This window comes from Rattus rattus, chromosome 14, assembly GCF_011064425.1.
Source record: "Rattus rattus isolate New Zealand chromosome 14, Rrattus_CSIRO_v1, whole genome shotgun sequence".
Classification (NCBI taxonomy): domain Eukaryota; kingdom Metazoa; phylum Chordata; class Mammalia; order Rodentia; family Muridae; genus Rattus; species Rattus rattus.
Genome location: NC_046167.1, coordinates 9,224,511 through 9,238,748, shown reverse-complemented (window position 1 = coordinate 9,238,748; position 14,238 = coordinate 9,224,511). Strand labels below are relative to the sequence as shown.

The window sequence follows — 14,238 nt, the reverse complement described above, 5'->3', positions numbered from 1 at the left end:
GGAAGATCTGTGATACATATTTATTAATAACAACAACAATAATAATAGTAACACATTTAAGGTCCATGTTATTGCATAAAATAAAAGGAATATACATGTTCAAATGCTTAATTGAGTAATATAATTAGGACGGTATTATCTTAGTAGATTCAGGGTACAACACAATTTGACAATCATTTTTGTACCTATATCAAAGAGAAATAAAATTTTATATAAGTTTAATTTTTAGTAAATTAAACGGCAATATTAAACTACTTCCATTTCAGCCTCTTTGAGTCACAACTAGACTTTCTGAGGGTCTATTGTTAATGCATTCTGGATATGTGCAATGGTTTTCCACGGTGATATTTTTAAATAAATACTCATCACTACAAGATTTTTCAGGTATTATTTTTTTGTGTCCTCCTCAAAATGTTGACAAGCAAAACACTGCATAGAGCCGTGGTACTAAAAAACGTCTACACATGTGCTTCTGGTCTCTGACTAATTTTACACTGCCCTTGTTCTGCAGGGTCTGCCATTAGTTAATGGACATGCGGGACATACCCACCATCTTGGACTCAGTCCTGAGTTAAATGACCAGTCAGGTGGAGGCAAGTCTATATCAACCATCCAGCTGGTAGGTCAGTGATCTGAAGTGGTCTGCACACTCAGCTGTTACTTCTTAAAGCCTCAGTGCGCAGAGCAGGCTTGGTAGGGTAAAGGATCAGAACCTATTACTGATTTGCCTGCTCTTGACCATGAGAAAAGTTGCTGAGAAAACATTAGCAAACACCTGAAAGCTCTTATTGATTGATTGATTGATTGATTGCACAAAACACACTCTCCACAGACTTAAGTCACCATGTGCACTGTGAAATGCACTGTGCAATAATGATTAACATAATAATTTTCATTATTTTAGTTCTTTGTTCTCATAAGCCAGTTGGCCCTTGGGTTTTCCACTTTGTATAACCTTAAGTCATTTCTTGGTTGATGCAAATGAATACTAGATAAGGGATTTGTTGGTCTGTCTAGGACGAGAGTGTTCATTTCATAATTCAGAAGAGAGCCAATTTTGTCTAGCACCGTGTGCCATAGCAAGTACTTTTGATGTGAATGGATTTCTCCCAACAGAGTTTTCCATTAATAAAATTCTAATCAGGGTCAATAAATATTCACATTCTAATTATTAAGCAAAACATATAGGGTCAGGACAAATAGGAAGAGCACACAACTATAAATTTATGAAAATGAATGGGGTTTAAAGTTGAAGAGATGCTAGAAACACACGTAATACATACACAGCAGAGAAATGTATCAGGAGATTGTAGATCTAATGTTAACTCAGAGATGGGAACATAAAATATTTTCTTTAAAAATAATTTTGAAGCTGGCCATGGTGTTGCACACCTGTAATCCTAGCACTGGATAGATAGAAGCAAGTGGACATCCTTGAGTTCGAGGCCAGCCTGGTGTATATAGTGAAACCTTACCTCAGAAAAGCAAAATAATAATGATGATGATGATAATAATAATTAGTTAATGAAATAAAAATAATCTTAAAGCTTTAGTATATTTATTGTTCAGGTATATTAAAATTTTATATGAAAGAGGCTAACCTGAGGCTAGGATTAGTTTGAAAAATCATATTCTTTTTTTTTCTTTTCTTTTTTTTTTTTTCAGAGCTGGGGATCGAACCCAGGGCCTTGCGCTTGCTAGGCAAGTGCTCTACCGCTGAGCTAAATCCCCAACCCCTTGAAAAATCATATTCTTACTGGCTTTATTGTTTGGGTTCGAATAAGGGGTCTGGAACACAAACATTCATGGAAACAAGTCTCTGAACTTAGTGAGTTTTGAACTGTCTGGACACTTCTCACTCTGACATAACCTCAACTCATTTTTCATTTAAGCACAGGATTGAAAGAAAAATTTGAATTGCTATTAGACAGTTTGATGGGTTTGATTTTTCTCCCTGCTCTTTTTGGGGGAAATGTAGGTCGAAGATGGAAACTTTATTGTTTTTCTTCGTGTATAAGAGTTCTTGGAGGCGTGCCTCTAACTTCCATTGTACTGTGTAATGATATATAGGTTTCAGAAAATGTGTATAATATTTGAATTTATATATTTTAGTAGAATCAGGGAGCTTGTGACTACAAGTGCATGCCTGTATAAGATATAATTAGCATATTGCCCATTCAGGCGTGGACATAGTCTGTATCTTTCAGCCCCCTCCTTTATTAGCCTTCCTGCTGCCCAGATAGCCCATCTTTGGAATGGCTGTTATGGTTTTAACTCATGAACTCTAGTTTTACTGTTATGTGACAATGACAATGATTCTAAGTCTTACATCCATTATCGTCAGTTTCCACAACTTTGGGTGATCAAACTAGATTCCGACACCATTAAAAAGAAGTGTTTAGTAGTGGATATAATGTAACCTTAGAGGTAGTCCATTTATGCAGCTGAGGGGAAGACATGATCCACACTGGGGAGGGACTTTCTGGTCATGTGACTATTGTGGGATCACTCCTGCTTCTTAAGTATCCCCTTCACTCAAGTGCTTATATAAGGAAGCCTAGTAAGCACGTTGGTTTACTGATCTGGACTTGGGTGGAATGATTGTTCTAAATGTGTCCTTTTTACAAGTCGGAGTAAGAGCTGTAAGCACAGAAAATGTGAAACAGAAATTGAATTATATACAGTCCAATCTCTGAAATTAAAATTATAATTCATGTGTACATGGTGATTTCAAAATCTCACAAAGTTGAAAACTTTGAATCATCTAGTTGTATTTTGTGTCTATTGTTTGATTCTTGTGTCTGTTGTTGGGCAAAATTGTTTTACTGAGTGGCAAACCAACAAGAGAGCATTGTACCATAGAGAAGGCCATATGACACTAGGTTAGGTTGGGTTTTCCCCTCTAGCATATAGACCAAAAGATGAGTCCATCCCAGGACAACCTTCAGAAGAGGGTCAAACTAGGTCAAGAACCATATTCTAAACTTTTGTCTTTAGTAATGGCTTATGTAACCTAAAGAGTTTAAATGAACCACAGGCTAGCTGAGAAGCATTTCACCCCCTATGGAGGGTATAGTTTCTCCCTGAACATAGATAATACAAAGATTATGTTCTGCTCATAGACTTCTACTTTGTATGGTGTGTATGTAAGATTGCGGTTCAGAAATGTATCTAGAGTATTCAAATGGTTTTTAAATGTCTGTGTAACTCATTAGATATTTCAGATGCCAATCCAATGTCACAGTTACTCACTCTTTATTAATTATATTTCAATTCAACGTAGAAAGGCCCAGAAGATTCACAGACAGCTGAGCTACCCAAAGGCAATGTGCCAGCCTCCAACAGAAACCGTGAGTACCAATTTTACACAGTTAAAGTAATAATGGCTGGAGAGATGGCTCAGTGGTTATGAGCACCTGACTGCTCTTCCAGAGGTCCTGAGTTCAATTCCCAGCAATCACATGGTGGCTTACAATCATTTATAAGGGGATATGATTGCCACTTCTGGTATGCAGAAGACAGAGTACTCATATACATAAAATATATAGGTAAGTCTTTAAAAATTAAATTTAAAAAATGATACAGAATAGGGTTATATCTGTTTTTAAATAAATATGTCAAAAAGCAATGAGATTGCATAGTAGATCTCTATTTCATGATGAAAAGCTTTTCAATAAGATCTTCAGGGAGGATCCATTCTTGTCTGCCTTCCAAGAACATCACAGACTAATATGAACTTTATTCCATTTATACTTCTACATTGTTCCCAACCTTTAATTCACTATTACTTATAGAGGCTCGATTTCCATTTTTATTTATTTTCTTTCATGTCTGTCTCATTTGTTACACTGTTATCTGTAGGCTTAGATTTTTCAAAACATACTTTAATAAGTATACTTAAACGCTTTAAACTCCCTTCTAGCCTACCACCCCCCCCCCAGAGGTAGTAGAAAGGAAAGGTTAGTAGGGCAAAAAAATGTGGACCTGTTTAGAAATAGTTCTTTGGAGTGAATACAATCTGTGTTGTCAGAGTATCAGCAGCTCAGTTCACATGAATCAGCAGCAGCAGCTCGATCCACTTGCAAACACCATTCACTAATCAGCAATGGCAGGTTGATCTAGAAGAAACTATGAGGCACTGCCAATTGGCTAGAGTCAGCAGAGGCAGTAAGATGCTGCCACAACACCACCAAAAGTTCTTTGGTGCATTTCTTTCTATAAAGTCATGACCAACAATGATCAGCAAGCAGTGGCAAGGCACACCAATACCACACAGCACCATCCACTGTCTGTTGGTTTATATTTATACCCCTCCCAAACACCATGTGTTCTTTCAAGTGTCTACTCTAGCAAAACATCTCACGCCATTTTTCAAGGCAGTTTCCAGAAAAACACCACATGTCGGTTCTCAGCAAAACATCCTCCTACATGTCTGCTTTAGTAAAAACATCCTCTCAGAAGACAGTTTCCAGAAAAACATCACATGACGCAACCGAGGCTCCAAAGAAACAAGAAGTTTCCACTTCAGTGTCTGAAATAACATTTCACTCACATCTTATTTATTCTCTGATAGTAAACTGTCCACCTATATTACTTTGCTTTCCACACTTAATTTATTTCTGTTGCTGGGAAGACAATTTTAATTGAGACAGGGTTTTATCTTCTATCTAGACTAGTCTGGAACTTACTAGGTAGGCTAGGTTGACCTGTCATTCATGGCAAATGTCTTGCTTCAGCCTCCTAAGTGCAAGGTACACAGGCATCAGTCATCCTGCTTGGTTTGTTTCTATTATTTCTGAATTTCATTTATGTATTTTCTCATCTCATTCTTCATTGCTTATGTTTCTGTGTAATTCTTTGAAGCTTTGCTTTTGTTTAGTGTGATTTTCATCAGTTACTCTTAACATCTGCAATTTTCTTATTTATGTTACTCTTCTGTAACAAAAACTTCATGTTTGACTGCTAGTCAGCCATGATTAGCTACTCTAATTCTACTACAATAAATTAGGTGGTTAAGTATAAAAGGTGTCACAGGATGGACACCTCTTCTATGCCAGGTACTGTGGTAAACATTTGGGATGGACGATCTCACTTGGTTCTCCAACAGGACAAGGAAATGAGAGTAAGTATCCTTAAGTTATATAAATGAATCAACTGGTTGTTGGTGAGGCTACACAGCTAGTGAGCTCTGGCAGAGAGGAACAGATGAAATGTTAGTGCATCAAACTTTCCTTGGGATTGTCCCTACACATCCTGATGGGTCCTCTTATTCGTTAAGGACATACTTTGGGGCACTGCAGCTGCAGCTCAGTGGTAGAGCATTTGTCTGGCAAGTATAAGGTCCTAGAACTGATCACCAGCCTGAGCAGAATAGTCTGAAAATGTGTTGTGCTTGAGGCCCTGTGTATACCATGTACTGGAGAACAGAACATCCATGTTCATAGTCTGTAGTTTGTCATGTAGCTTGGAATGCAAACACTAACAAGCACAAGAACATATTATTACTACATATGTTATTATGACAATAATTGCTCATTTTTAGCAATTATAAGTCATGGAATTTATGAATTTGTTTCAAAACATGTAATTTCATATTCTGTCCCATTCTGCTTTCAGGATATTATTTCTTTTGCAAATATATTTAAATTATTTTTATGTGTGTGAGTATTTTGTCTGCATGTATGTTTGTGCTCCACATGAGTGCCCAGTGCTATCAACAGTTGAAGGAAGGAGTCAGATCCCTTGAAACTGAAGTGAAAGATGGTTGGGAGTCTCCATGTAGGTGCTGGAAATCAGATAGTGTACCTACCTGCCAAGCCGTCTCTCTGGTTCAAAAAATATTACTTAATTCTTGTATGATTTTTAGTTCTAATATGAATGTGGAATGTTTGGCACATAGTGGTCTATAACAGACTTTATTGTTTTTACTTTTGAAATAAAGGGAAGGGGAAGGGGGGGCAGATATGCCAAATCTAATTAGGAGCAGAGTGTGGAAACCACACCAGGGAGCAGCAACCATTGCGTGCCAATCATCTTCCTACTACAGCTATCAAGCTTGGCATACAGAAAGAACAGTGAGCAAATCCAAGTGAAAATATGCAGCTGCTGTTTACTAGGAAAACACCGAGTTAGCTTTGACTCTGTGATTATTTGTCTCACGTTACCTCATTGGTGGGATTCAACTTGTATTTCAAAAGACAGGATGTGAAAATCCTATCCACGGTCTGATTTAAATAAACAAAATCCCAAATCAGATTAGTTCTAGGCCATGCTTCGTGGTGGAAAAATATCTCAGATAGTTCAGACATGCGTGACTCTGGAGACTGCCAGGCACATTAACAAAGGTTTAATATCAGAGTTATTTTTGTATCAGGCTTATTAAATTGCCGGCAAATGCTTATCTTCTCCTAAAGGCTTAAAAGATCTTGCTGAGTACACACAGATGCACAGTGTGTTCTTTGTGGCTTACATGCGAGTGTGCATACCTGCCTTGTGTCGTCTTCTATATGCATATTGTGACATTTGGAGGCCTTTAATCAGAGATGATAAAGTGAGAGACAATGAAAACAGGCCACACAGTCTCCTAGAGAGGGCTTGATCTCTGAAGCTGTTGCATTTGAATGTATTCTATCCGTATCAAAACTGCACTGTGGGCATAAGGAAAACAATTTTTTCCCCAGGCAGCTATGCCATAAATGATCACTTTAAATTAAATTACTTTATAAAAAGAAACTTTGTTTTTTAGAATTGGCAGAAGCAGCTGAGTGATTTCATGGTGTCATATCCTGTGTGTTTATGATTAATTAATTCTGGAACACTTTCCAGTTTTAACAAAGGATTAAACGAGTTAGTAAACCCTGAAAAGGCATAAGTTTGTTCTATCTGTCCCTTTTTCAGACTGGAGATTAAACCTAGTCCTTCATATAAGCCAGAGCGTTACCACTGACTTATACCCTGGTATATTAATTCACTTCTTTGTTTGTTTGTTTGCTTGTTTGTTTTTGAGACAGAGCTTCTCTATGGAATAGCCCTGGCTATCCTAGAATTCACTTTGTGTAGGCCAGGCTGCTTTTGCCTCCTGAGTGTTAGGAACAAAGGTGTACTCCACCATGCCTACCCAGCTCAATTCTTAATATTTGCAAATAAATATGAGCTTCAGAGGTAAATTTCATAGGCCATCTTTGTAACATAGTCAATGTAGTTATCTCTTGTTTGGTGAAAATTCTAACTATGGTCATCACTTAATAATATATACAGTGTATCAAATTATATTACTAATGCCAAATACCAAGTCATGTTGTTGTCTAGTACCTCTCATTCTTAGGGCATAAATAGCCAATGAATGAGAAAGTAGTTCTTTCTATTTGTACGAAGTAAAATTGTTTGGAAAATATACTCAGTTCCAATAGTGACAATAGCTGCTACTTACACCTCTTTCACAGCTTATTTGAAGCGGAAAATGGAAATTTTAGACTGTGGTAAGTGGTAAATATTGTATCATTAACTGAAATAACCCAGGTAGCTTACTGTCAGAACAAGTGTTATTCTCAAAGTTTTTTTTTTTTTTTGTTAGTTGTTCAAGACTACAATTGGGTTGCAATATTCTTTCTATTAAAACCCAATTATAAGCCATTTATTTTTATCAACTCCTAAGCAGATAGCTTGCACAATATAATATAATATGATACTATGTAAACAAAAAACCGTCTCTTTCATTTTGTTCAGTATCTAACTTCTGATACTGAAAGTTATTTTACACCAAGACAAGCACACTGAGTAATTGCTACAAAGATAATTTGGGAGCCAGACGAGTCAATTGTGGTTCTGTTTTGGTCACATTTAGGCAGCAAACAAGGCAGTTTAGGAGAGTCATTAACCCAGTCACATTAGGCAATACAACAATACCATGATGACAGGAAGTACCCTGAGCAGACTAATGGAAGACCAACAAGGTAAGAGCAGCAGCTCTGGGTGGTCAGCAGCACGTGAATGGTACCCTACAGGGTTGACACATTAACTCTGCCGTGCTCTAACAAATCTCTACATGTGGGTAATACAGGTGAGAGAAGTTTCTTTTCAAGTGTCTGAACCTGAAAGTCCAAGGTTAAGGCAGGGCAGGAATATTCTCACCTTCTGGTTCATCGATAGCATCTTCACATTGAGCTCTCACATGGTGAGTGTGGTAAGGTAGTATCTCTAACACATCACCTAACTCCCACCAGGCTCCACTGGTGTGCTAATATCACATCACAAAGTCAGGTTTCAGCATATGAATACAGCACAGGTCATCAGCGCCCTGCACACAGCATGGTTCTTAAGCGATGTTAAAATGCCTTACAAAGACCATGATGGAAAAGATATTAGTTGCCTCTCATGGGTGTGCAGCACTGCTTTTGTTCTCATCTTTGGCATATGTATTGGCTACTCTTCTACTGCTGTCACGAAACACCATGACCAAGGCAACTTAAAAAAAAAAAAGAAAGCATTTAGTTGAACTTATGGCTTCAGAGGGTTAGAGTTCATGATGGTGGAAGAAGGCATGAAGGCAAGAATGGCAAGAATGGCAGAGAGCTCTTCAATCGAAGCACAAGTAGAAGATAGAGAGGCACCCAGAATAATGCAAGCCTTTGAAACCCCAAATCTCGCCCCTAGTAATTCTTCCTTCAGTAGAGTTACAACTCCCAATCCTTACCAAATGGTTTCACCAATTGAGTCCACGTCTTCAAATATATGAACTTATTGGGGGCCAGTCTAATTCAAACCACCGTAGCTTAGCTCAATAAAATGAAGAAACCAAATGTCAGCCCATAATTTGTTATTTACACTTGGTCAAAGCAATTTAAAAAGCAGGTCTGTTGGGTACTGCAGTTTATTCCCAGTTCTGCCTCATCTTTAAAGCAGAGTATAGTGGGACTGTTAATGAGGTGAGAAGGTTAGAGGACATGGGAAAGGTGCTTGGATGTGAAGGAACAATGACATTCCTGCTACTTTAGTCATCTCACTCCTTCCGTTGGTTCTGTAGGCAAAGCCATCAGCTTGTTGGCTGTTATGGTCCTGGTTGGAGATGGCCTGCACAATTTTGCAGATGGCCTAGTAATAGGCACAGCCTTCTCTTCTTCATTGGAGTCAGGAGTGACCACAACAATCGCTATTTTGTGTCATGAAATTCCACATGAAATGGGTAAGTGTTCCCATTTCTTGGGGGAGCCCTAGTCCATCCCCACCAGTAGTTTGCTTCAGTTCTTCTCCAGACTCATAATAAAAAATGGTAATATCATTTTTCAGTCACTTCCCATCTATTTATTTATTTAAACAGTAAGCAAAACAAAACAAAAGACATTCGACAGGAACGAAAACATGTACCCCGAGATAAAGTTCAAATACACTCTTTGTCTTCTTTTCCCAGGGTTCGGAATTATGCCTCAGGGATTCCAGCTGATTCAGTATAGAAGGGAGGCATTCAGAGAAGTCATTCTAAAGAACTTTGGCAGAGACTCCAAAATCTGCATGTTAAATATAGGAAACACGTTAAGAGGGAAACCACTGTGTTAAAAGATGGCTCTGTGGGGTTGGGGATTTAGCTCAGTGGTAGAGGGCTTGCCTAGCAAGCGCAAAGCCCTGGGTTCAGTCCCCAGCTCCGGAAAAAAAAAAAAAAAAGATGGCTCTGTGAGATAACACATTTAAATGAAAATCAAAGCATAAATCAACATGATTAATACAGAATAATTAAAGCTAAGCATAAAATGGAAGCAACAGATATATGGTATCAGATACACATAAGATCTTTTTTGACTGTATAATTTAGTAACCTTGTATACCAACCCTGCTTCCTAGGAACCAAGACTAACTAAAATAAGGATTTCTAAAACAGGCCTGGAGTCAGAAGAGGGGAGCTGTCTACATGATTACTAGAGAGAGGCCTGCTAGCTACCTGGCTAGCTTTAATTGTCAAGTTGGCATAGCCTAGGGTCACCTAAGAAGGGTGTATACATTGAGTCATGGCCTAGATGGGATTGGTGGCCTGGGGGCATGTCTGTGAGGGATCATCTTCATTGTTCATTGATGGGCTAGGAGAGCCTAACCCATGGTAGACAGCATCATTCCCTGATCTGGGGGTACTGAGCTGCTAAGCATAAACTGGATTGAGCCACCAATTAGTGTCCCTCCAAGGATTCCTGATTCGAGGTCTTCCTTGAGTTGCTGCCTTAACATCCTCTGATGATGCCTGATATAATACAAAATAAATCTTGTCCTCCCTAAAGATTTTTGGTAAGGTGTATAATCATGGCAAGAAAAAAAAATTGGGAGGCTCATTCTGCTTTCAATTTCGGAGTTCATGTTGTCCCTGTACACTCCAACCCTCTTGTGTTCCAATGTCCATTCCCCAAAGTCCAGTTATGATTATTATTGACCCCCTTCTATTAAAGGTCTTTTCTGTGCCCGTTAAAATTTAACTGGTGTGTATATCACACCTTATAGTCATGTGTTTAGTTGCTACACTAGTGGCCTGGTATTTGACTTTCAACCTCACATCCCCTGCAGTATAGCAGTATGTAGCAGGCCAGTGTGCTTGTATCAAGAGCTGTTTCTGGAACCTGCTGTGCAATGGAATTAGGGAATGGAACCACACGTGTTTCTTTAATTTCAGACTCTATGGGATGGTGGAGACTGAGACATAAACACTCTAGAGGAGGTAGAATGTCCATCTTTTGTCACAAAGGTATGGCGAAGTATGGTGTTCCCTGACCATGAAGGTAGAACATCATTTTCTAAAGAGAGATTTTTGTTTCTCTTATTAACTTTCTGAGGATTTAAAAATGTCTAATGAAGTAGTTTTCCTCTTTCCCTATAAACAGAACCCAATTAAGTAAGTCATGAAAACCTATAGAGTATCATGATTCCTGAGGCAAGGAACCAGGACAAAGCAACAACAGCAGCCAACTCAGAAACTCCCGGGTAGAGGGTGTCTTTGTTTTGCATTTATCTGATTTTGAAATGCCACAGAGTGTCAGGGCTTGGAGAACATGTCACAGACCTCTCTGAATGGCTTATATTTAGGCAGAGGTATAGAGCTTCTCCACTCTCGACTTCATCTGGGTGGTGAGCCCCAGAACTGTGCTTAACTAACTGGTCATTCATCTTTACTGTTCAAACCAGTTCCATTTGCTGGAATTAAAAGCAAGTAAGTAATACATGAACTTATCAGAAGCATTCTCACATAAGTGATGGTGGCATATTTTCTCACCCCCACCCCAAACTCCAGGAGACTTTGCTGTGCTCTTAAGCTCTGGACTCTCCGTCAGGACTGCCATCCTAATGAATTTCCTAAGTGCCCTGACAGCCTTCATAGGACTGTACATTGGTCTCTCGGTGTCTGCTGATCCACGTGTCCAAGACTGGATTTTAACAGTGACTGCTGGGATGTTCTTGTATTTATCCTTGGTGGGGATGGTAAGCATTATGGATTTTCTGTCTTGTTTTGCTGTCACCGGAAATGTGAAAACCAGGAGGAAAAAAAATCAATTAAAATGGGAGAGTCATAGGTATTATAAAATGTAGATAGAGAGAATATAGAAAAGTAAAAAGGTAAACTGGAACATAACTTAAGACTCAGAAAATACTGATGTTCTGACAGTCACGGAAGTAGAAGGCTGTAATCATAGCTTCAAACCTGGCAACCAACTATGCTACTCCACTCTGTGTCTATACACACATCCTAGACTTACAGCCAACTATGCTACTCCACTCTGTGTCTATACACACATCCTAGACTTACAGCCAACTATGCTACTCCACTCTGTGTCTATACACACATCCTAGACTTGCAACCAACTATGCTACTCCACTCTGTGTCTATACACACATCCTAGACTTGCAGCCAACTATGCTACTCCACTCTGTGTCTATACACACATCCTAGACTTACAGCCAACTATGCTACTCCACTCTGTGTCTATACACACATCCTAGACTTACAACCAACTATGCTACTCCACTCTGTGTCTATACACACATCCTAGACTTACAACCAACTATGCTACTCCACTCTGTGTCTATGCACACATCCTAGACTTACAGACAACTATGCTACTCCACTCTGTGTCTATGCATACATCCTAGACTTACAGACAACTGTGCTACTCCACTCTGTGTCTATACACACATCCTAGACTTACAGACAACTGTGCTACTCCACTCTGTGTCTATGCACACATCCTAGACTTACAACCAACTGTGCTACTCCACTCTGTGTCTATATACACATCCTAGACTTGCAGCTGAAAATGGAAGTTCTCTCAAACAGCCATTCTGCCTAAGCACAACAGTGTCAACAAAATTTGTCATTTAGATTGACAACCAACCACGTGTCTTACGAAGTAGTCCATTTTTAATATGGGAGGCCTGTCATTCTGGTGAAATAAGAAAGGTTATGACAGCCATTTGGTATCTAAATAAGTAATGTATTTCTTAAAATTCTTGCTATGTATAATAAAAACCTGCTCATTGAGATTTTCATTCTCTATAATCTCTTAAAAAAAATTAGAGCATGGGAAATTTTACCACCTGTTTCTGTCCCTCTTTTGTTGCCCCTTTCTTCCTTTCCTTCTTTCTTTTCTTCCTTTCTTTCCTTTCCTTATTTACTTTCCTTCCTTCCTGTGATTCTCTTCTCTACAAGATAGGCCATTTTTCTTTAAAGTCACCCTCTGTTAGACTTTTTTGAATTTTAAACAGTTTCAGGATGGGGCTGGGATATACCTCAGTGAGTTACATACCTACCTGGCTCACATGCACGGAGCCCAGAGTTCATTCCCCTGTAGTATATAAGCCTGGTATGGTGATCTGCACTTGTAATTCCAGCACTTTGGAGATTGAGACAGAAGGATCAGGAGTTAAAAGTTCATCCGCGGCTATATAAAGAGTTTAAGGTCAGCCTAAGCAACAGGCCTTGTCTCAAAACCAAAGCAAAAGTCCTCAGAGTAAAAGCTAAATTATCACCCCTTCTTCTGAGATAGAAGACAGCAAAGAAAACGGAAATGTGTGGACAAAAGCAAATTCTGTTATTCCCTGTATCCTGGAGAAGATCAAGCAAAATAAACAGTCTTGAAGGTGATTTGTGGAGCAGATCCTTAGGGATTGACTAATGGTGATGCAGTACCCGGTAATTTGCTCTCCAGGAAGTAAGTACAAAGAGTTGTTCCCTAAGAGAAAAAAAAAATAAGAGAACAAGAAGTGGAGCTTCAACAGCCAGAGGACCAGAGTGTCCAAGAGGGCAGATTTCAGAGCGGTTCCCATGGTGAGCGCCAGCTTTTGAACCCGGAGCTCCTGATCCCTGGCAGCTTTTCTTTTTTTTTTTTTTTTTTATTATTAACGGTATTTCTTATATACATTTGGAATATTGTTCCTTTCCCAGGTTTCGGGCAAACATCCCCTCCCCCTCCCTTCCTGCCTTATGGGTGTTCCCCTCCCAACCCTCCCCATTGCTTTGCCCTCTCCCAACAGTCCCCAGTTCACTGGGGTTCAGTCTTAGCAGGACCCAGGGCTTCCCCCTTCCACTGGTGCTCCCCTAGGATATTCATTTGCAGCCTCTGAGGGTCAGAGTCAGGGTCAGTCCATGTATAGTCTTTGGGTGGTGGCTTGGTCCTGGAAGCTCTGGTTGGTTGGCATTGCTGTACATGTATGGGGTCTCGAGCTCCTTCAAGCTCTTCCATTCTTTCTCTGATTCCTTCAACAGGGGTCCCGTTCTCAGTTCAGTGGTTTCCTGCCTGGCAGCTTTTCTTAACCGCGGGGAGTCAAGTGGATTAAGTCAACACCAGGCATACACTATGTTTACGAATGTTTCTAAATGTTGCTCGTCATGCTAACAAAACATCTTAATTTTGATAATGAAGCTAAAAGGACATCAAATTCTACCTCTAAGCTTTGCCTCCCAGCCTGAGGTCACTGATACTCCATGGTCCTTCTGAAGTAAGGAATCGGGATTTCTAACACGCCACCACTTTCCTTTCAATTGAGGTGCGCTACCCATCATTCAGACGCCTTTGTACATCTTCAAGTTCACTGCTCAGCCGCCTGCTTCAGCTTTTGACTCTTTGGTCCCTTCTGGGGCAGTTGTGGACGGTCGCGGTATTTTTTTGAAGTTTATTTTGTTTTCTAAGCTAGATTGGATTGCTCTTCAAGGTATGATCGATGTGTATGTACAGAGTTGATCCCCTTTCTTTGCTAGATTATATATATATT

The 14,238-nt window shown here is 39.4% G+C and overlaps 1 protein-coding gene across 2 annotated transcripts in view; it reads left to right on the top strand.

Moving 5' to 3' along the window:
• The window catches only part of Slc39a12 (solute carrier family 39 member 12), an 82,701-nt gene that overhangs the window by 50,830 nt on the left and 17,633 nt on the right, over nt 1-14,238 (top strand). Inside the window, exons 8-11 of one of the 2 annotated variants that reach the window (XM_032884887.1) lie at nt 512-619; nt 3,284-3,350; nt 9,023-9,181; nt 11,264-11,451. In XM_032884887.1, the coding sequence (XP_032740778.1) occupies nt 512-619; nt 3,284-3,350; nt 9,023-9,181; nt 11,264-11,451 (522 nt within the window). The remainder of the gene's footprint in view (nt 1-511; nt 620-3,283; nt 3,351-9,022; nt 9,182-11,263; nt 11,452-14,238) is intronic. The other variant, XM_032884888.1, reaches the window with a different exon arrangement.